The sequence below is a fragment of the Gymnoscopelus braueri genome, assembly GCF_963280865.1.
Source record: "Gymnoscopelus braueri genome assembly, chromosome: 15".
In the NCBI taxonomy this organism is placed as follows: Eukaryota; Metazoa; Chordata; class Actinopteri; order Myctophiformes; family Myctophidae; genus Gymnoscopelus; species Gymnoscopelus braueri.
In genome coordinates this window covers 31,524,082-31,547,923 of record NC_137620.1, presented here as the reverse complement: position 1 = coordinate 31,547,923, position 23,842 = coordinate 31,524,082, and the positions used below count along the sequence as shown (strand labels likewise).

General features: G+C 41.8%; 1 protein-coding gene across 1 annotated transcript in view; it reads left to right on the top strand.

The window, feature by feature from the left end:
• Window positions 1-8,285: 8,285 nt before the first annotated feature.
• LOC308101484 (phospholipid-transporting ATPase ABCA1) overlaps window positions 8,286-23,842 on the top strand; it is a gene marked incomplete at its 5' end in the record, with an annotated part of 254,815 nt that continues 239,258 nt past the window's right edge. Inside the window, 4 exons of the mRNA XM_080450900.1 lie at window positions 8,286-8,351; window positions 19,458-19,551; window positions 20,639-20,780; window positions 21,738-21,837. Coding sequence (XP_080307026.1) covers window positions 8,286-8,351; window positions 19,458-19,551; window positions 20,639-20,780; window positions 21,738-21,837 — 402 coding nt within the window. The remainder of the gene's footprint in view (window positions 8,352-19,457; window positions 19,552-20,638; window positions 20,781-21,737; window positions 21,838-23,842) is intronic.

Sequence of the window (23,842 nt, the reverse complement as noted above, 5' to 3'; positions counted from 1 at the left end):
GCGCTGCGACGCGTTGTGAGCTTGTAGATCGGCTATTTTCAGAATGCAACCAAGTGTAAAATCAGCCATTGCGACGCCATCAAGGCACCGCCTAAATACATTTTAGTCGACTAAATCAACTGTAGATTTAGTCGACTATAATCTTATGATATTTTGTTGACTGAAACTAGACAAAAACTAAAACATTTCAGATGACTAAAATATGACAAACTAAATGGAATTTTTCAAAAGAGTTTTGCTGTCAACATCAACACTATCATGTATCATGGGGGTAAACTACGCCAGTAAGACCAACGCTAATGAGCAGTTGCAAATGTTGAGGGTGAGAGCATACCTGCACCAGTGTCAGTCTCATCAAGAAGCAACATTTTAGTAGGCTATGTATTGAAGGTCCTCTGTTTCTTTCCTTTTTCTCAATGTTTACCACAGATACAAAGATTTGAATCCAATGTTTGTACAAAAAAAGATACACTTCAGAATTGGTACAGTATGATATGTTGTACGTACATTATAGGCTCTATACAGTAACCACTAGAGATGCGCGGATCGCGGTTTTAGCCGCGGTTGCCGCAGTTAACCGCAGTTTGGGTGGATTTGGGTCAATCAAATATAATTATTAATTAATATCGGATAAACCACGGGTGAAATATTGCGGTAAATAAATTAATGACATCTAATATATCTATCTATAAAATAGCTAAATCTCTGCGTGCTTGTGTCTGTGTGAGTGTGTAGAGCAGCCTCTGTGCGATGCGATCACAAAATGCATTGATTTAGCCTATGGAATGTCGGTGTGTCTTTTTTCTTTTTTTTTAACCGGTGCTGCTGTGCTGCGCTGAAGAGCAGTGCGCTCTGTATGTTGGATTCCGCATGTGCGGCATCCAACAGTTGGATGCCGCACAGAGTCTGTATGTTCAACGCAGCAGAGCATTGCGCTCTGTATGTTCAGCGCAGCACCGGTTAAAAAAAAAGAAAAAAGACGCACCGACATTCCATAGGCTAAATCAATGCATTTTGTGATCGCATCGCACAACTAATAATAAAACTAACGGCCGGGGAATACCAGAAAATAATAATATTTTGACATACGGGAAAAACGGTTGATGCGGATATTTGTATAAATTGGATAATATAATTATTGAGGTTGGATAACGGATGGATAATTAATTTGTACATGCGGATTCGGATGACCACGAGAGGCCATCCGCGCATCTCTAGTAACCACATTATTACCAGACTCTGTTCTGGTGAAACAGAATCAGGCTGCTGTCAATGTAGGGTATACTGTACTACAGGCTCTGTTACACTAAATGGAACTTTAAGGCCAGCTAGCCTCGCGTAGCCAGACAACTATTCCACAATCTCCGAATGCTATATAGAGTCTGGCACTACACCTCCCGAAATCCGAGAGAGGAAAGTGGCACTTCCGTTCACCAAAATACATTTTAAAATATCTTAACATTTTATTTTTGTAATTTCTATTTCTGCTAAGCAGCAAGCTAAATATACTTGGATGATTTTGATTTATATGAGGATAAATATGTGCGACTGTAAAGACGAAACGGAAGTGGGGGAGGAGGCTTCACATCCGGTTTATGTTTTAATCATGATCAGAGATTCCGAGTCCCAGACTGTATGATCGGAAGCATTTGAAAATTGTGGCAACAGTCTGGCCACGCGAGGCTACTCTCCAGCTAGCTGATTAGCTACTTGTTGTGTTTGGTCCTACCTCCGGTAGGGGTATCTCGAAAAACTAAAGCCCTTTTTGGCTGTTTTTCACTGCCCTAAAACTGGGACCAAACTGTTCGGCAGCAACAGCAGAACTGTATATAATGTATTTATTTATCACCAAACTGGGACCAAACTGTTCAGCAGCAACAGCAGAACTGTATATAATATAATGTATTTATTTATAACCAAACTGGTACCAAACTGTTCGACAGCAACAGCAGAACTGTATATAATGTATTTATTTATCACCAAACTGGGACCAAACTGTCCGGCAGTAACGGCAGCAGCCTGTTGTTACAGCTCCTTCTTATACCTCCGGGCTACCCTTCCCGACCACTTCGGTCTGCCACCTCGGGGCGACTGATTGCCTCGTCACTCAAGGGTCCTTCTGGTCGATCGACACGGTCACGACTTTTTTTCTGTTCTGGCCCCACAGTGGTGGAATGAACTTCCCACTGATGTCAGGACAGCAGAGTCACTGCCCATCTTTCGCCGCAGGCTGAAAACCCACCTCTTCAGGAAACACTACCCTTCCTCTTTGCCTGGCCTACTTGTTGTTAACTAGTTGTACGAACTCTTGTTTTATTGTTGTATTATTTTATTGGATCTTGTTTAGTCGATACACTTATTTGTTTTAGCTCATGCTCATTTGATTTTGCTATTTTGTCTCATCTGTTTAAGAACGTAGGTAGCTGATATATTGCACTTTTACCTTAGCACTAGGTATACTCTTGGTTGCTTGTTTTTGCAGGAAATGCACTTAAGACTTCTGGTGATTAGCAGTTTTGTTCCCTACCTATGTTGAATTCACTTATTGTAAGTCGCTTTGGATAAAAGCGTCTGCTAAATGACTGTAATGTAATGTAATGTTACTGTATGTGATCCAGTCTCTCTCAATAAGTAGCCAACTAATTACACCAATCAGTGCATACAGTACGTGTTGCCTTGAACTTTCCCTCGAGGGATAGAGTGCTGGGTGAATTAATGTCGGGAGTGCAGAAGGAGCAGGAGAGCACAAGCTTATGATAGAGATGGAGATGGAAAGAGAGAAAGAAAGATTGAGAGATCTTGGAGTAGAGCAGAGTGGCCATAATAATGCGCCTCTTAGGGTTCCACCGGAGCCCTTTTGTAAAGGATGTCAGAGGTGGCACTGTCAGCCGTCCTCTGGCTACTCTCATGCAGTATGACAAATATCTGTTTACTCCCTCTTATCCTGGGGGTTCAAATAATGCATTTGGAGGTCCCATGTCCCCAAAATGTCAGGCATGCATCAGCACTTTCATCACCTTCTCGATGCTTTGCTTCCTTGCCTTTTTTTGTCATCGCTTACCCCGCCTGATATCAGTGTTGGAAAGTAACTAAGTAAATTTACTTAAGTACTGTACTTAATTTTATACCTAGGCTATTTGAAAATAGCCGATCTACAAGCTCACAACGCGTTGCATCGCGACGCTTTGTGAGCTTGTAGATCTGCTATTTTCAAACATTTTAGTACTTTTACTTTTGGTACTTTAACTCTTTGACTGCGGACGACGCGATAACGCGTCAAGTGCTACTTTGTCCAGTTGGCCGTCGACGCGCTCGACGCGCTGGACGCGCGTTCATTGTTTAATCTCTGATTGCGCTATGCTGCTTAATATTCAATGTTATTCTCAAGTTCCACTTACTTCACGGACATCTGCATCCGGTTTCATGGCCTGGATTCCGTTTCCGGTTTTTGATTTTTTTCCCCAGTCATTTTCGTCCAAAATAGGTAAATAAACGGGTTTTCACACGGTATAACGGACAAACGGACAGCTTCTCTTCTATAATCTATGGTCTGGGTGACGATCAGTCATCGCCGTCGTGCATCACAACGTAATTTTCGCTGATCAAAACAATCTGGGTGACGTCACATCCGTTTTCATGTTTTTCCTTGTCTAATCTATGAAGAAGGGTGAGAGAGACCCAACGACATGATCACGCTGTCATGTGCTGCTCTCTGCTGGCGGATTTGTGCTGGGTCTTTATATTATGTGTCCTTAAATTATTTTCATGAGAAAAATTCAAAATAAAAAAATAAAAAAACACGAAAATTGCTGGCACTGGGGGAGTACTTTATGAAAATACTCTGGCAGTCAAAGAGTTAAGTACATTTTGATACAAATACTTTTGTACTTTTACTCGAGTACATTTTTAATTTGGGATTTTTACTAATACTTACTTTATGTAATAGAGTACTTCTACATTGCAGTAGATACTTTTACTTAAGTAAAACATTTCAGTACTTTTTCCACCACTGCCTGCTATCTTGCCTTTCTTCTTTTCTCAGGTCATTTTTTGGAACTAATGATGTCATAAAGGGCTGACGTTAGAGCCCGGTGGTCAGCAGTTTTCTGGGGTGGTAAAAAGTCAAAAAAAGTGACATAAAAAAACAAACAAACGTATTTCCAGTTCCTGAGTGTGCTCTCTCAAGCACAGATTTAAAACCGTGATATGGAAAGCACTCTGAGACCGTATGGCTTTTGTTCTTCTTTCAGCGAATGCCTCGTTGTGTTAAGTGACGCGCTCCGGCTGCAAAGCGAATCAGAGTCATTGCAACTCTTCATTTTAACGTTATCTTCCACTTAGAAGCACAGTGCCAAAAAGTGCTTGAGCCTCTCTTGCAACACTCATCCTTGTATCACACAGGCACCCGCACACTCATATATGTTTGGTGTGAGTGTACTTTACTGTATAGGGACGTCGTTTACCCTTCACGCTTGACGTGATTGTGGCACACCGGCGGTTCTGAGCCGTCTTTCTCTTCGGCGCGTTAGCCCATTAAGACCTGAGGCCGATTCTACAAAATGATGTCTTCTAAATCCTTCTAAAACAGTTTTCAGTTATGTTGCTATATCAGTGGTTCACAAACCTTTTCATGTCAACGACAGCCAAAATTATATGTATTTGGCTGCGTACCCCCCCCCCCCCCCCCATCTCAAAATATTTTGTTCCAGGGACCCCCAGAAGCAAAGATTTTAGTAAATGTTTTCTTTAAAATAATATATATATTCAAAGATTTGCACACATTTTCATGATTTTTCAAAAATAGCAGATCTACAAGCTCGTAGCGCGGCACGGAGTGACGCGCTACGAGCTTGTAGATCTGCTATTTTTGGATAGCCAACCAAATGTGCTATATATTTAGCTAAAATCTAAAATGACACAGATGCTTTCCCGGTCATAATAGGTTAACGTGTTTCAAAGCACGGGGCTTGAAAGCTGTGCAAGCAATTGCAGCGCGCACACACACACTCAATTATACAACCAAGACATTTAAGCACGTCAGACCGTCATGTCATTCCAAAGACATGAAAAGCCAAGGAGGACAACTCAGAAGCTAGGAGCTTCCAGCTATACAGCAGAGAACGGATATTACTGTATGGTACTGTACATGAAATAACCGCTGTATATGACAAGTGATTATATAATCTTGATGATGATGAAGATGTACTGTACTGGGGGAAGTACACTTTTCTGCTTTAGCCATAACGCCGGTATAGGGTGCCTGCTGTATTATACTTTCTTGTGTGTGTGTGTGTGTGTGTGTGTGTGTGTGTGTGTGTGTGTGTGTGTGTGTGTGTGTGTGTGTGTGTGTGTGTGTGTGTGTGTGTGTGTGTGTGTGTGTGTGTGTGTGTGTGTGTGTGTGTGTGTGTGTGTGTGTGTGTGTGTGTCATTATCATTGATAAGAACAGCTGAATGGACCTCCAAGCTCACAATGAGGTTGGAGGTCAAAAGGGTGTGGAGCCTGGAGTCAGCCAAAGCAGAAAGTTTGAGGATCCAATGGAGTTAGCTGGTTTTGTCAGAAGCGCGTTTCAATACTTTTCATTGGTTCAATATTTTTTTTACCAACACACAGAAGTAAAGGGTGTTCAATAGCACTGATTTATGAGAAAAAAATGCAAAAGTGTCAAAATGGAGTTAGCTGGTTTCTGCCCGACAGCAACAATATATTGTATATATTTTTTACAATGTCATTCAATTTCATTGACTTATGTAGAACTTAATGGGAAATTGTTGTATCTATCCCTCACAAGTATACAATATGCACGTGGGAGGTATGAATGTATTATGGCGAAATGGCTGATCCTCCTAATCCTTGATTGTTTCCTGTTTTATTTGCACAAATGAATGTCATACAAGTAAAGGAAGACATGGCACTGAAGCGTAATAACAGCCATACAAAGCTGTCGTCACCACATGCAGCCTGTTAGTTTTGTCTGAGGAGTTTGTACTTAGTCTGTTACCGTTCCACTTACGTTCTCTAACTAGATTATTGAATGGCCTCCAGCCCTAGTGCTCGGGGACCCAATTCTCTCGACCATTAGCGCCCTTATTTGACCGTTTGGAAGGTAGGGAAGCCTCATCTTTCCCATGACAGTAAATAAAACATCCATGAAGTAGCAGTAAATAATGTAAACACACAGAGGGAGATGGAACCTGCACAGGAAGAGGAAATGGAGCGTTAAAAAGGAGCTACATTTGTCAGGGCATGCCCTTGGGCTAAAATGGCCCCCGCCTCCTCCACTCCCTGCTATTTCGCCATGCTGAGAGTCCAGGCACTTCAAATAGCACTCCTCCATTGTTCTGTAGAATGTTTAAAATACTATGCAGTGTTTACTATAGGGTTTAGATGTGGTGATGTAGATCCAGAAATTTGTTTTATAAAAAACAAAGAATAAAAAAATGCTACCTCCTTCAAGATTCAGAGCACTATGCGTTATGATGATGCTTACAAGAAGCCGAAAAAGTCATATTTTCAACCCGTATAATAAGTTGAGCCTGGCTGAATAATGTGTAAAGACGTTTTGAAGAAACATTCAATGTTATACAATAGGACTGTAACCATAGATTATTCTCATGGCCATTATATCGATTTTTTTTTGTCGAATAATCTTGAAGTGTGCCTTTTGATCTAGTTTTTGTATATCAATGAAAACATTTGAATTGATTTTCTTTTTTTATAATCGACTAAATCAATTAATCTGATTAACCATTTAAGCCCTATTTTTTTACATTGTCTTACAATGGTGTTGTGCAGAAAGATCGGCTATTTTCGCTATTTTTGAAAACAACTATATTATTGAAATCAATTATTGTTTATAATCAATTAGTTGGATTAACTGTTTCTCCCCTACTATACATGAAATGATTCATGTATAGTGAAATTCCATTGATGAACAGTAGTCGTGCATCTCTGTGCACAGTATTAATTTTCTAATATCATTATATTAAACATTTCACGGACATTTCGTACAGTAACAGCCCCAGCATGAGCTAATTAGAGTGCCTTGAATGGGGTTTGGAGGTTCTGTGATGTTCTGCTGAAATGGAGGATAACAATTGGGACTAATAAAGTAGATTTGTGAATTGTATAATTTTAAGTAAATACACATAAGACGTGTAGCCCTGAATGGGTCGTGAGGAAAGGCTAAATCAATGATGTTACCATAATCTAATGAGAGGCTGTCTATTGCAAAATTACATTTTTAATAAAGGTCAGTCCGCGAGTGTAAAATGCCACGGCAGATCAATTTGTTTATTAACTGTTTAATCAGTGTGCAGACGCCAGTAAAATCCGCAGTTAATGTTTTATTACAATCCTTGGTCCCCACCAAAAGTCGTCTAGTTACCCATGAATTTCATTTAATTTACTGCTCACCGGTAACCCAAGCTATCCATAAATTTAATGAGTTTTTGTAGCACAGTGGTGGCCATGAGACAAAGAGCTTGTCATGAGACTATGCACATCCAGGCCCACATTACAAAATATTGTTTAATTTTTTGCAGCGGAATGAATTGGCTCCCAATGCAGTACATTAACCCATTAAGACCGGGAACGCGTCAGTGTAATTATTAAGATATCTTTGGCTATTCAAAAATAGCAGATATGCAAGCTCTAAATCCTATCAGTTTTTTTCAAAGAAACTTATGTTGCTATATATATCAGTGGTTCTCAAACTTTTTCATGTCAAGGACCCCCAAAATGATATGTATTTGGCCGCGGAACCCCCATCTCAAACTATTTTTGTTCCAGGGATCCCCCCAGAAGCAAAGATTAGAGTTTAAAATGATTTCCCCCCCAAAAAAATAGCAGATCTGCGAGTGCCGCGCTATGAGCTTGTATATCTGCTATTTTTTTGAATAGCCAAAAAAAATTACACACAGATCAGATGCGTTCCCGGTCTTAAAGGGTTAAGTAAAACCACTCCATGATTTGCGGTAAATTATCCTTCTTACACCGAGAGCCAATGGGCAGTCGTCACGTGCGCGCGGAGACAGGAACAGAGCCCAGTGTGTTGCGTCGCCTTGTCGCCGAGCGGGAGAGGCGATAATAATTCATAGACCAGGTGCTGCACCGTAAGCCCCAAGGCCTGGGGAAGTGAATGATTAGTGGCATTCCCCCATGATGCATTGCTCCTCCTGTATTAAAACCAAACTCTTTGCCTTTTATTCCCTCCAGGGTTTATTAAGTGGGCCAGTTGCCATAGCGACGCGTTGGCAGAGGATATTGCACCGGGATATAAGACGTAATGGGTCTCCTGACGCAGTTCACTCTGCTCCTGTGGAAGAACTTCACTCTTCGGAAGAGACAAAAGGTACCGTATGCTATGTCCCTGGTCCACCCCCATGCAACGCCCCCCCCCCCCACCTCCACCCCGCAAAGCGACGTATATCTCCTTAAAGTCGGTCAAGGATGGATGGAGAGGCAAAGCGGTGATACTGTCCCAGGGTTGTGTGTTAGGGAGGGTAGAATAGGTGACAGAATAGGGGGATTTGCCGGGAAAACGGTCTCGTATTAAAGTAAGCTACCTTTAACTCCCTCAGTAGAGAGTGAGAACAATCTTGCCTTAACCCATTAAGACCTGAGGCGATTCTTTAAAAAAAATCTAAATCCTAACAGTTTTTTGAAAAAAATATAAAAAATATTTTTTCACGATTTTTCAAAAATAGCAGATCTACAAGCTCATAGCGCGGCACTCGGTGCCGCGCTATGAGCTTGTATATCTGCTATTTTTGAATAGCCAAAGGCATCTAAAGTGACACAGAAGCGTTCCAGGTATCAATGGGTTAATGCCAACCAATTCAAAGTGTCACCTTCGATTTTTGGAGATCTGTATCTGGCGCATGTCTGTGTCACGTTGCCTGTGTTTTTAACTTTAACAAAACCCTGTCTGTGAGCGGCCGGGGTCTGATGGGACTGGAGTGAGGAATCTTAAATGGTTTGTTTGAAGGGCAAACACTCTGTCAGGCTCTTCTTAACAACTGACTGTGTCATCACCACCGAGTTGTATTGCCCCTATTCGTACAGCACTATTACGAAGCAATTAAGGCTTATTTAAAATTATAATTTGACTCCTTATTAAGAGTTTTGATGGCTGCACCCTCAGGCTTAAGGTGAACAAAGTCGCTTAAAACTGATGGGCACTCCAAACATGCTTTTCTCTCATGTTTGTTGGAGGAAAGTGGAGGATTTGTCACAAAGCTTTTCAGGTTTAAAATTGTATATGGCAAGGAACACAGTATGAAAAACACAGAATGTTTTAACGTGAGTCCATGGAATCCACCAAACCTTACATCAACATAGTAAAACATCATAAAAGCCTTACATTGTCATAAAAAATCATGAGCATCATAAACCTGAATGTTATCAGTGTCACCTTTCTGACATTGCATGTGGAAGCATGAAATACCAGCAGTTGTGGAAAAAGTGCTCCATTTTTTTCACTTAACTCATTCAGTGCCATTGACGTCGCCGACGTCACGTTTTTCATAAGCCCAGAGTGCCAATGACGTCGCCGACGTCATAACATTTTTTTTTTTTTTTTCATGTTCAGAACCCGCTGCTCCATTCACTTCTTGTTTAAGTAAAAGTATCAATACTGCAATGCAGACATACTCTGTTACAAGTAAAGTCCAGTGATCAAAATTTACTTGAGTAAAAGTACAAAAGTATTGGCATCAAAATATACTTCAAGTGCCAAAATTAAAAGTACTCATTATGTAGACTGTCCCATTTCACAAGTGTTCAAAATGTATACAAATCTTTTGAAAATTGCCAAAGTATATAGGGATGAATTGGTTAATGCATGTTTTGTAATGATAATAAAGATCTACAAAGTAACTAGTAACTTAAAGTTGTAAAGTAATTGTAGTGGAGTAAAAGTACAATGTTTGCCTCTGAGATGTAGTGGAGTATAAGTAAAAGTACTGAAATTTAAAAATTCCTCAAATGTGTACTTAAGTACAGTACTTGAGTACATGTACTTAGTTCCTTTCCACCACTGAATACAGTAGCCTCGATCTCCAGGCTTTTATTGTTTAGTTTTGCTTAAAAATAAAAGCCTGGACCAGCACGTCTGTGTACCTGGTATAGGAAGTGTTTCATTTCCCCAACCAACCAGAGTGCAGTGTGCGTCGCTCGTAATGTTGTGTTGACAGGGCGGGGGTTGACGGACAGATCGGTGAACCAATGGGATCAGGCGCATTCTCTCCGCGCTGATTTTAAACCCGCCCCTCTATACACGAAAGCAGGAAGGCTAGTGCAGCCTACTGAATACCAGTAACACTTTCAGGGCCACTGCTAATGCCTGAATTATACCTGGTTGCTCATGATGTCGATCTACAAGCTCACAATGCGTGTTGCAGCACGAGATTGGCTATTTCGGTGCACGACAGCTCAAGTCTAGACCGGCTTTAGCTCTAGCAGCCATTATTCCTTTGCGCCGGCCAATTACCTTGACCCCCTATCACAACTCTCTTACCTAACTCTCATTAGAGACTATCTTGTCTCACATCAAGTCACTAACCCGCCTACTGTCTCAGCTAATAATGCAGTGGTGGAAAAAGTACTAATTTTTTTTGCTTAAGTAAAAGTATCAATACTGCAGAAATACTCTGTTACAAGTAGAAGTCCCGTATTAAAACATTACTTGAGTAAAAGTACAAACGTATTGGTATCAAAATGTACTTAAAGTACCAAAAGTAGAAAGTAGTCATTATGCAGAATGTCCCATTTCACAAGTTTTCAAATGTATAAAAATCATTTGAAAATAGCAGATCTACAAGCTCACTAGTAACTAAAGTTTTCAAATAATTGTAGTGGTGTAAAAAGTACAATATTTGCCTATGAGATGTAGTGGAGTAGAAGTAAAAGTATTGAAAATTGGAAATACTTTAGTAAAGTAAAAGTACCTCAAATTTGGACTTAAGTACAGTACAGTCCGAGCAATTTTAGGTTAGTGTGAGGTTAGGGTTATAATGCGTGCCGTCGGGCCGATGGCACTTCAGAGTAATGGGCCGTTGCACTAATGGCACGATGGCACCCTTCAAGGTGGCTAACCTCGTACAGGGCCATGCCATAAAAAACAGCCATGAGATACTGTAACATGTCAACGATGCTTTAGAACAGTGGTTCTCAAAGTGGGGTCCGGGGTCCTTGATGGGGTTCCAGGTCGTCCCAGGGCATCCCAAGCAAAATTTGTTAATATAGCATCAAAACCAGTTTAACCACTTAAACCCTATATTCATTTTTAGATCTGCTATTTTCTAGAAATCTTGAAAGAATGTGAAAAAAAATTATAATATTTTTGAAACATTTTCACAACACAAATATTGCATGGTGGTCCCTGGCACAAAATATTTTCAGATGGGGGTCTGCTGCCAAATCTTACAATAAATGCAGGGAATCTCTGTACGTAGGTATGTACGTCTGTAATCCACGTATCCCGAGAACCGGCCGTCCGACCGACTTCAAACTCGACACGCACGTCGCCGCCGATCTGAGTGCCGTGCCCCATGTCGGTTGGATAGGTGGTTGTCCAGAACCGCCAGAAAAGGCTCTGGCCATGGCCCAAATGAGCCAATTCATTGCCATGGCAACCCCAGCTAAGTACCCGGCTACAACTGGTACTTTGACAACGGGTATTACATAACAGGGTGGGGCATGCATTCCCTATTTGCAGCATCGTTCCGGATTAGGCCGGTACCCAAAGGGCACCTGTCGTCTTATAATAAATACACAGAATCTCTGTACCTACGTCTGTAGCTCACGCATCTCGAGAACTGTTCGACCGACCGACTTCACACGCACCGCAGGGAGTGCCGTGCCCGGCGTCGAGTCGGTCGGTCGGATAGGCGGCTGTCCAGAACCGCCAGAAAAGGCTCTGCTGTGGCCCAAATGAGCCAATTGATTGCCATGGCAAACCCAGCCTAAAGCTTGATTTTGCATATTCCCCACACAATTTGTCATATCTGCCCTGTGCAGCTTTTGTTTACGAAGCCAAATAGAAATGTAATTTTTATTCATAATGTTCCAATGTTCAATGATTAATCGTATTTTTTCATAAACGTTACAGCCCTAACGGGTACTCTGACAATGGGTATAATGGGTTTTGCATAATGGGGTGGGGGCATGCATTCCCTATTTGGATCGTTCCCGAGTAGGCCGGTACCCAACGGGCACCGTTCTAGTACACACAGTATTATTTGAGGTCCTTGAGGTGAAAAAGTTTGAGAACCACTGCTTTAGAACATACTGTAGTATATTATGTGGAAGTGACACAAGATATTTTTGATAAATGCCTTTAGTCTGAGGCAGATATAATTGTTACACAGAGTTGCAATGCTTTCTGTGGTAGTTTGTTTTCATTCTTTCTTTTTTGTTTACCCTGGCCGTGATCATAAGAGTAACATCTACCCACTTGTTTTGTAAGAGGATGAAGCATAGCAGAAAAGCCTCTGTTCAGCCACATAGAACAAAATATGTCATCGCGATCGCGATAATCTTTCGTCAGTGTTTTCAAGAAAATCATTTGTGATTTCACTACTTTTGTTTTGTCTGGGAAACGTCTTTATTTTCTTCCTCAAACACTGTGAACAGAAGTAACCTGTTGTGGCGACCGTTCATAACTTTTTCACTAGAAAGTATCAGAACAGAAATGCTGATAATGCATGTGGAATGTAGCAACATTTGGGCAAAGTCAACATAAAATATTGTTATCGGGCAAAACCAAGGAAGCTAGCAAGGACAATGTGGCTCCTGGAGGTTAATGACCAATTATATGAATGTCTCACCAAGCATTTTAAGACCTTATAACAGGCATGAAAATGATTTTATGGCCCAGTATTTCACTTAATTTCTATTCACGGAGTGTTCGCCGGTGTAGAATGTAAAATTCCTATGGAGTCCGACATTGAGAATGTCCACATGAACACTCCGTTCTACAGAATATACCTTTTCACTGAGAGGCCAAGGCAAGGTATTTCAGTTTACCTTGGCGGTTCACATCAAATCCATCTGCGGATTCCTTTTATTGCACACTGAACACACTGCAGTATTCAAGCCACCCAAACGTATGAAGTCCCTAGACTTAAAAAAGTCTCTATGTTGCCATGGCACTGTAGCCAGTGGTGGAAACTAACTAAGAACATTTACTTAAGTAAAATGTTGAGGTATTTGTACTTTACTTGAGTATTTCCAATTTCCAATATTTCTACTTCTACTCCACTACATCTCAGAGGCAAATATTGTACTTTTACTCCACTACAATTATTTGAAAAATTGAGTAACGAATTACTTTTCAGATATAAATTATATTATAAAACGTACATTAACCACTTTAACCATTTTATACATAGGCTATTTGAAAATAGCCGATCTACAAGCTAGCTTGCAGATCTGCCATTTTCAAATATTTTAATACTTGGTACTTTTACTTACTTTGGTACTTTAAGCATATTTTGATGCCAATACTTTTGTACTTTTACTCAAGTAAATTTTGAATTCCGGACTTTTACTTGTACCATAGTATTTCTATATTGCAGTATTGGTACTTTTACTTAAGCAAAACATTTGAGTACTTTTTCCACCCACTGACTGTGTAGCCCAGCCGTGTACACATTATGACAGATCTCCACCTTACCTTGTGCTTTACTTATAAAGGCAATTTATACCAGCCCAACCCCCAGTTGAGGATGTCTCATGCTAATACGCGTCATTAATGAGGCTAAGGCAAGGTGTTAATGTTCCACTAGTTGTTAGAGAGCTGCCACTGCAGCTATCGCGGGGGAACTGTGACTCCACTAAGCAGGTCACCCCCAGAGATGATAGCTCTGGGTTGAATGTGCAGGAAAAGATCAGGTCAGTGGAGAGGGTGGAGGCTCTGGATGCTAGTTGGGGGGGGGGGGGGGTGCGGTGGTATGTTGCTGCTGTACCGAGGAACCAAAGGGACTTGTGAGAGCCTTAGATGAGGGGTGGGAGTGAGGTGAGAAGGTGAGGCGCACTGCGCCATTGTAGTATCTCTCTGGCAGCCAGAGTCATCCACTGTGTGTGTATGCCTGTCAAGCCTTTCCATGTTGCTGGAAACACTTTAAATTGCCTGCTGCACTGCCATCCACGGTCTCTTTCATCATTGAAATCTTACAGTAGTCTCTCACCCCTTTTACTTTCACTTTGTGCATTTGCCTTGACTTTGCACATCAAGAAATTATGTTTTCCCTGTGACAAGAGCCACAGATGTAAGCAGGTGTGTGTGTGTGTGTGTGTGTGGGTAGGAGGGGGGGTGCGCGCCACCGCGCGTGCATGTTTGTTTTTGAGGGGGATTCTGTTTGAAGTTTTGATGATCAAGAAACTTTAAGTTCTTGTGATAGAGGTCACCTGGGGGGAGACTGGAAGTGTAAACATGCAATACTTTGAGATTTTTTTCTTGGTTCTTTTTTTTTTCTTCTTTTCCCCCAATGTGACAGACCATGCTAGCAGGGGATTTGGTGGATAAAGTAGGGGCTAAGTGGAGAAGTGTAGTGAGAGTGATACATAAAAGCATGGAGGTGGCTCGCTATAGGCACCGAACTAATGTGCCTGTTTTTGGGAGTCAGGAGGAGTAGAGAGCTGGCTGGTCTCACGTAAACAGACAATTAGAGATCTCTGCCTGCTGATGATGCATGGGGCTGTCACAATAATTGCGATAAATGATATAACTGGGTTTCTGGCATTGGACATTGGAACATATAAATAAAGATTACATTTCTGTTTGGCTTTTAGGCTTCGTAAACAAAATGTGCACAGGGCAGATATGACAAAAAATAATATACAAATAAATGACATATTTAATAAATTACTTTCAAAAACAAATTTTGTTGTTTGTAGTTTTTGAAAATGTTTGCTTGTTTCGGCATGGGAACGATTATGACGATTATGTAAAATAGTTGTGATTATTTCAAATAATTGTGATTCGAAGATTACCTAATACTTAGTAGGGGTAAATATAGGGGTTCTCTAGGAACTCGCATGGACACTGTTTTTTTAATGTGTTTAAAAACTGAAACAAATGAATACTGTGATATTATGTTATTTTTCATGTTATTTTTCTAGTTTTTTCTTTCTTGTTTTGACCCTCTTGTGGGAAAAGTGTGTGCAGTGCAGTATGTTGTAACGTTCAGATATGGTTTTCACCCGGACCGCTTTGTGCGAGGCACATCGGTCCCCTGTGGGCCGAAACGTCCGTCATATGACCTGCTGCTGGCGGTGAAAGACTAAAATAAACAAGATCCTAAATGGATTAAAGTGAATGTTGGTATTCTTTTCTAAGCAACTTGTGACAGGTCTACTGATACATCTGGGTAAATCTAAATTACTGGGCTCGGATGGTGGAGAAAACCAGCGCTAACCCAACCTCCACCCACTGCTTTGAAACCCAATTGGTACCGTTCCAATATGAAGGAGCCGTTTCATATTTTCTCGTCCCCAGCAGATGCTTTAAGTGTTAGTGAGTCATGTAGCAAAATGGAGATACACACACGCTGTGATAGACAAAGGCACAAACATGGGTGTGGTGTGGGTGCTGGCTGATTTAAGCAGTCACACTACAATGGGAATGAAAAACAAAACAAGAGACACACATGCACACACACACCCACACACTTGTGTAAAAAGACACACCGCTATCCTGTTTGCCCGAGGGCGCCAGTGAGTGCATCCCGAGATTGCTGGCAAAAATAGCCAGAACAATGGACACCAAAATGCCTCATGAGAAGCAGAACGGGCTGAGCCCATACTACAGTACCTGCCACCAACCAGGCTAAGAGTGCCCACGTTGGAGTGAGATAAGAAGAATGAGTGGAAGATGAAACAATTGACGTGGAGAACGCGCAGCAGGCATCTCCAGTCTTGCCCCACCAGTCACGAGAGAGGCAAATGAGGAGTCAGTATTGCTGCTATCGATGCAGAGAACTAGGACATTTGTTGCACTACGGCCCAGCCCCAAAGCCCCTGAGTATGCAGCCATCGCCATTTCTCCCGATCGGGGAACACTGACTCTGTCAGCTAGGCCAAGCTGAAGAACTACACCTGGACTGCAAGCTTAAAAACACCACGGGCAAATTGACATATTTCCTTAGTCCGCCAAAAACCCTGCTGGACACTCTCGATGCACCGTCCCTGTGGCCACCCACAATTATTCAGCATGGAACTACAACTCTGGAGCGAGCACAGATGAAAGGCCAAGGACTGCTCCAAATCACGGTGGCCAGCAGAAGACTGCGCCATGAGTTCTGGCTGGCCAGCATCCAGGAAGAGTGCATCATTGTGCTGGATCTTGAGCAATGGGGAGCGGTTGTGGACATATCATAGAGGCCGCCTTTACTTAGGCGCAGAGACAATAGACCTTAAGCGTCGATGAGATCAGAGAGCTAATCAAGTTAGCATTCCACATCAGGCATGGCCTTTGTTCTCATTTGCTTCAGCAGTTCAACCAGGCACCGAAACGGACCCAGCCAGCTGACCGGAGTGCTACATCGGTAAAGATGGAGTCCAGCCAGCTGGGTTCGACTCTACAGACAACCACCCAGACATCAGTACCGGCACCGACGCTAGCTGTAGTTCTCCAGGGCTTATAACATGCCATGGGTAACAGAGGACAGGGGTAGCGATATCCTTGCGGCGCCTGAACTCCTCGACCCACACAGGGGCCTGCGCTGAGAGCAGGAAGTAGATGTATAAAGATATAAGCCATAATCATTACTCTCAGTGGGACAGCCTTGCTGTTATCGATGGCCTCCTGTGTCATAGGAGGCGAGCAGCTGAAAATGGGGTGTTTAGCTCCACCAGCTCCTGGTGCTCCAGATGGTCCATGGCTCAGTGGAGTGGGGGTGGGGGGGTCCCACTTTGGGGTCCACTTTGGGATCACCAAGACCCTACGGTGACGTCAGGCCGGATTTTTCACTGGCCTTACTGCAGACGGGATATGGGACTGTTAAGGTACGGGTGCGACCGCTACACCAGTGGTTCTCAAACTTTTTCATGTCAAGGACCCCCAAATTGACACTTATTAGCCCACAGACCCCCATTTGAAAAGATATGCCAAGGACCCCCCATAAGAGAAGTTTTTTACGGCTCTAGCAGTGATTCTCAACCATTTTAATTTCAAGGACCCCCAGTTTGACATGTATTGGGCTACAGACCCCCATTTAATGGCATTTCTATCTCTGGGACCCCAATTTATGTTGTACAAATCAATGTTCATTTAACTCTGAGAGTGTACAAATGGAACCAAATGGACCCGTTAGGGTCCATTTGGTTCTATAGTGTACAAATGGAACCAAATGGACCCGTTAGGGTCCATTTGTACACTCTGAGAGTTACCGACCCATAAGGTCTTTTGGTTCCTAACTATCCATCATTTAGCTGGGGACCCCCTGGAACTCCCTCAAGGACCCCTGGGGTCCCCGGACCCCACTTTGAGAACCACTGCGCTACACCAACCAGATAAGAAGGGTCCTACCCGAACGCATGCACCCACCGACAACCACTCCAGAACCTTTGTCTGAGGGGCAAAGGTGTGTGGGCGTTCAACTCGGCTGAGAAAAAGTGAAACGGGTGGAAGATAGAGAGACCCTACACACACCGGACAACCCTCCGTCCTCACACTGGGGCGTCAGAGCCTCTGGCCCCATGGGGAAGGGAGGGAAACGTCTACCTCAGCATCCTCCTGGGACTGACTTTGTGTTTGGGTGAGTGGGTTACTGGGGGAAGTAGAAAACCTCCTAACATCCCGGGCTGTTTGACTGGCCGTGGAGAGATTCCCAGCATGCCCACAGTATTGTTGTTTTATTGTGTTGTTATTCGCCATAGGGAATGTGTTGGATTAATGTGTTATGTTGTTTTATGTTCTATCATTTATTTTGTAAATTGTGTATAATTTGGTTTGGACACCATGAGCGATAGTGGCAACTAAAGGCAGCACCTCCCTCCCTTCTGTGCTGTTTAGGAGACGTGTTTGGTACTTTGTTTTGCAGGTTTTACAAGTGTTCCTACAAAAACAGCGTTGTCATGACTACTCCTTTGGATCATAAACCCACCTGTCATTACTGTATTTTTCTTATGTAATCTTATTTAATTCATTCTTTTTTAGGCCTTATATTCTCAATAACTGTTAGTTGTTATATATAGTAAACGAGTGGGTGATTTTTTTTTTTTGTGGAAGATCTCAATATTTAACACATCGTGTGCCAGAGGTTTATTAAAATAGGGTACATCTAGTGCCAGCATATCGTCCATCCACTTACGATGATATGTTTCGTGCTGTAGAAGCCCCGACGCGGACTTGCATGTAAACAAAGCCTGCGTGCGAGACGGCGGAGGGTCCCGACTAACGCCTGGAACAATAATATTTCTAACGCGATCCTCCATTGCAGAGTGATCGGCGATCGAAAACGGCTCACTTCCACCACGTTAAAAAGAAATGGGAGATATTAAGCTTTTAGTCAAGGAGTTAACATAGGATCGGACGAACGGAAGCATTTTTGACATGGATCCACATCCGGCCTCTCCTCTTAGAGACTCCTTGGATGATCCCAAAGTTTCGTTAAAAGTTTCGTTTAAAAAAAAAATGGGACCGTTTATGGCACATAGCGCATAGCTTCTCAAAAACGGTCTGGACCGTTTTTGGCACACAATGTGTTAAGTTACACTGATACTAACAGTACGTTTTAACTGCGGGAGACAGTAGGCAACCCTGGGTGATAAAAATCGCCCAGAGGTCGTTCCTGCTGTGATTACCGTATGTACGTATACCGTATGTGTGGAAGGTAAACATGGCAACACATGAATTTGATTGGCTATCGCCGGACGACATCGTCCAAAAGATAAAAAATATCCTTGTTTTCAACATCGTCCCTCCGCCCACTTTTCGACTATCGCCTCTTTGCCAGCTATCGCCAGTAGTTGCCGGCTCTCGTAGACGAATAATGCACTTCCGGAGAATACTATCCTGAATCGCCGGCTGCTAAAACGCACCGTTAGAATAGGGAAGGAAGAGAGAATCGAGACGAAAGGAACGCATACTGTAACACAGAACAGGTCAAATAACACAGTCAAATCAAATATGCAAAGTCCAATATATACTGTACATTATATACATTTTGTTTGAGTCTGAACAGTGTGTGTGTTCATGGCATTTAAGTTCAACAGAAGTTTTTTGTTACCCTACTAAACTCATTCCGTGCTGTGCTGTCACTCCAGAAATGCATGCTGATAATTTTCACTCTATAAACACAACAAAAAGGGATGGTTTGTGAACATACTTATTGGCATTTTAATTGTATTCTATTCTATACCCCCCCGCCCCCCAAAAAAAGCATTTGTTTTATAACAAACCATGTATTTGATGAACAAGTCATTAGTTTTAAATAAGACAATATTTCTGCAGGTGCGCCTGGTGGTGGAAGTGGTATGGCCTCTGTTTCTCTTCTTCATCCTGGTGTGGGTGCGCTCCACCAATAAGCCTGTGTACAAAGGCGAATGTAAGTATAAGCACGTGCTCATGTCTATTTACTTAGAGGTTACACAACATCTACAGTATATTGGACAATATCTCACGCAAACAACACATGAAAACAAAAGCGTCCGAGGGTCTAAAGTGTGACTTAACATTAACAATGTTCATGTTGGTTTGTGTTATTAACTCAAATGGCTTTCCTAAAACGACTTAGAATGTATCCTCTTGCAGCATGCACGGGTCAGTGGTGGAAAGTAACTAAGTACATTTACTCAAGTACTGTACTTAAGTACAACTTTGAGGTATGTTTTACTTTAGTGGAGTATTTCCAATTTTCAATACTTTTCAATACCTCTATTCCACTACATTTCTGAGGGAAATATTGTACTTTTTTTTTTTTTTGTTACTAGTTACTTTCCAGATACAAATTATAATATTATAAAACATACCATAACCACTTTGGCCCTATTTTATACCTAGGCTATTTGAAAATAGCCGATCTACAAGCTCACAACGCGTCGCGTCGCATCGCGTTGTGAGCTTGTAGATCTGCTATATATCTGCTATGAGCTTGTAGATCTGCTATTCAAACATTTTAGTACTTTTACTTTTGGTACTTTTTAAGTACATTTTGATACCAATACTTTTGTACTTTTACTCAAGTAAATTTTGAATTCAACTTGTAACAGAGTACCTCTACATTGCAGTATTGATACTTTTACTTAAGTATAAAACATTTGAGTACTTTTTCCACCACTGTGCACGGTACAGTAGGCCAGAGACCCAATTGTGGTCTCGTGGGTTCTAATCTACTCTCTGACCTGTGTCTACGTCTTCCTGTCGTCTCCTTCCTGTGTGCCGTCCAATAACAACAACCCACAGCAGCAGGGAGGAGAAAAAAAAAAAAGAAAAACGGTCTGAGATGCTGATGTAGAGAGACGCCACAATGTCTGACGGAAAACGATGATCTAATAATAATATGAAAGATATCCAGTGCCTTGTCCTATACCGTACCTGCATCACAATCCTCCTCATATTTCCCCCAACTACTGAAAATTAGACCCTGGCACCTGGCAGGTGAATAAATCGTCTTCTCTCTCGTCTTCTTCAAGGTCATTATCCAAATAAAGCCATGCCTTCAGCCGGTGTGCTGCCGTGGCTCCAAGGCATGATGTGTAACCTGGACAATCCCTGCCTGAGCCATCCCACCCCAGGGGAAACGCCCGGCCAGGTCAACAACTACAACAACTCCATGTAAGTACGGAAGTAGCGGAAATGTTAGTCGACTACCTTCTTTCACTGACGAAAACTAAACAAAAACTAAATAAAAACTAAGCTACGATGACTAAAACTAAGACCAAATGTATTGACAATTTCGTCAACAAATAAAAACTAGACTAAAATGTTAGGGAGGGACTAGTGGAGAAGAGATCCAGTAGAACTAAAAGACAAGTCATTTTATGTTTGGTTGCGATCGGGTGTTGCGCTCTGAGAATAGCAGATCTACAAGCTCACAACGCGTCACGCTGCGACGCGTTGTGAGCTTGTAGATCTGCTATTTTCAGCATGCAACCAAGTGTAAAATCAGCCATTACGACGCCATCAAGGCACCGCCAAAATACATTTTAGTCGACTAAATCAACTGTAGATTTAGTCGACTATAATCTTATGATATTTAGTCGACTAAAACTAGACAAAAACTAAAACATTTGACTAAAATGACTAAAATGTGACTAAAACTAAATGCAATTTGATTCAAAAGACTAAAACTAAATCAAAATGTGCTGTCAAAATCAACACTAAAGTACAGCGCTGTTCCCTTTCCAATAGCTATGTTTATTTTGATAAATGCCAGTGATTGGTTTTGTACTGTAGATAATATACCAGCATGAGCCCTAGCTTCCCTGTTGTGGGCAAATCATAATTTAGGTAGTTAAGGCGAGCATTCGCCAAAAATAGCTGATCTACAAGCGTCGCAATGTGTTGTGAGCTTGTAGATCGGCTATTGTTGCGTTATAATGAAGTATATAGGGTTTAAGTTGTTAATCACATACGTTATTGAATTAATAACATTATCTGAACATAATATGTTAGGACAGGTACAGTAAGATAGCTTATAATTAATATGTTCATAATTAGCTAATTACTGGCATGTTTGTAGCTTTGCGGTGCTATATTAATTTATTCTTGTCTCCTGGTGTTTTTTACCAGAATTGCAGGGATATTGATCGAGCTGCAGACGCTGCTGGTGAATAGATCCATCCTCACCAACGTCCGCTCGCTGGCAGACGATCTGGACCAGTGGAACTCGGTGCTGCTGCTTGCTGCGAACCCACTTAATGGTATGGGACAGCAGTTGAGCTGTACTAGCTGTATTTATATTGTATAAATGTTATTTTATAATGGTGTTTCACTTTCAATTGGTCGAGATGCACTGGAAAAAAGTTCCAACTTCCTTAAGGTCATGTTCACCGTAGCCTGAGGACACTTGATTAGCATGCATAAATAGTACCAAAATATAGATTTTTTTTGTGCTCACATGCATATATATATCATATATGTATGTCAGAGTAATAGCACGGATCCTGGCAAAGACCAACATGGGTCAAAGCGCAAAATTATCATTTCCTGTGGAACATAAATTGTGAAAGTTCCATTGCCAGCGAGTAATGTTGCAGAAGTAATTGGACCAGTACATGGCTCGGTCTCATCCACAACAGTCACTTTGCCACGTCTTTGCTAAGCATCCTCCATCAAATAAAGTAGCCCCATCATGTGGATGACAAGTTGGAGGATTTGTTATTCTCCCTTATCCCTCAAAAACAATGGCGCATGATTATTTATGATGCAATTTGCTGTGCCCGACTGACAGATCGTTTGTCTTGATAAGTTGCTACTTTGCATTAGGCTCATTTAGCCTGATGATATTCAGATTTTCATAAGGCACCTAATTTGCAAATAGGCAAGGGGATGGGTGGGGGGTGGGGGGGGTGCTGCCATTCAATAAACGGGCTTGCAGGCCATTTGCATTTTGGGGTCACTGGCTTGTAATATACAAGATTAAATCCATCAAAGATCTAAGCCCTGAGCATAATTAATGAGAATACGCCGTCGGAGGCGAGAGCACAAAAGGTCATTAACGAGAATGGGGAGCAGAGTGATATCAAAGGACCAGGGTGACAAAGGTGATTGTGTTGTCCCTTTTTCAATGAGGGTTGATTAAAAGCCTGAGGTGGTCACTTCAATCAGAATGGGAAGAAAAACAGGGCTGGAGCATGTTCTAGCCTCCCCACGCTCTCACCCTGTTCACCGATGCTCGCCGATGGTACTGCAGTCCTGAAGGACATGATAACAAGCAGTGTTCAGTAAAAGTTCATGTAAGCACTGAGTAGTGTATCCAATAGAGTGATTTATTCAATGTGGTATTGGATTGTTAAATACGGTATACTTTTTTAAAAACATCTATCTTAATTGAACCTTAAGAAACCCAAGGTAAAAAATAAAATGCCCTCAGCACATGCCCGATGTCCCACTTCATTCTCACAGTGGTAATTGACTGACTTTCATGTATTACAACTTGCCACGGCGCTGATTTAATTCAATTATGCATCCTTTAGTCTTCTCGGCAGCATATGCTTGGAGTGCCACAGAGCACACAAAACACATAAGTTCAGCAGATACGAGAGGATGCAGAGGGGAAACAGCGGGGGTCTCTTGGCTTGGCAATTTACAGCCATTCATTTTTTTTGTCAAAAGGGAGGATGATAACACTGAACAGACGATTGGTTTTGATGCTGTGCTCGTCTAAATTGCCGCTATCTGTGGGTGACTAATCAGGAGAAAATGGCTGGTTAACAATCTGATACATGTTTATGGACAAATTGTGCACTGTCACCCACTCATGCTGCTCCAGTTTTCCCTCCCATTTTTGCACCAATGAAGGCTTTTAATTTCTGCATGCACTCAGAGAGTGTGACTGTGTGCCATTCAAAGCAATGTGTAATATCAAACAGACAGTAATCAGAATCAGTTTTATTTTAATGTCGTTTCTTATACATTCCTTTCCCAAATGGAATATAAAACGTTTGTTATTTCCTGAGGACATATATATCCTCCTTGCGAATATTAATACAAAACTTACTACACAGTCAGATCCAAAATGTTAATTTAATGAATTTACCGGCCCATTTCTTACATACTCAGCGTTAAACGAACACTCAAGATTGTACTGTGTACTCACCGTTGTGCGGTGATAATGATATTCTGTTCTTCCTCTTAAGCCTATGTTTTCGCTGCTCATTACTTCAAATTATACC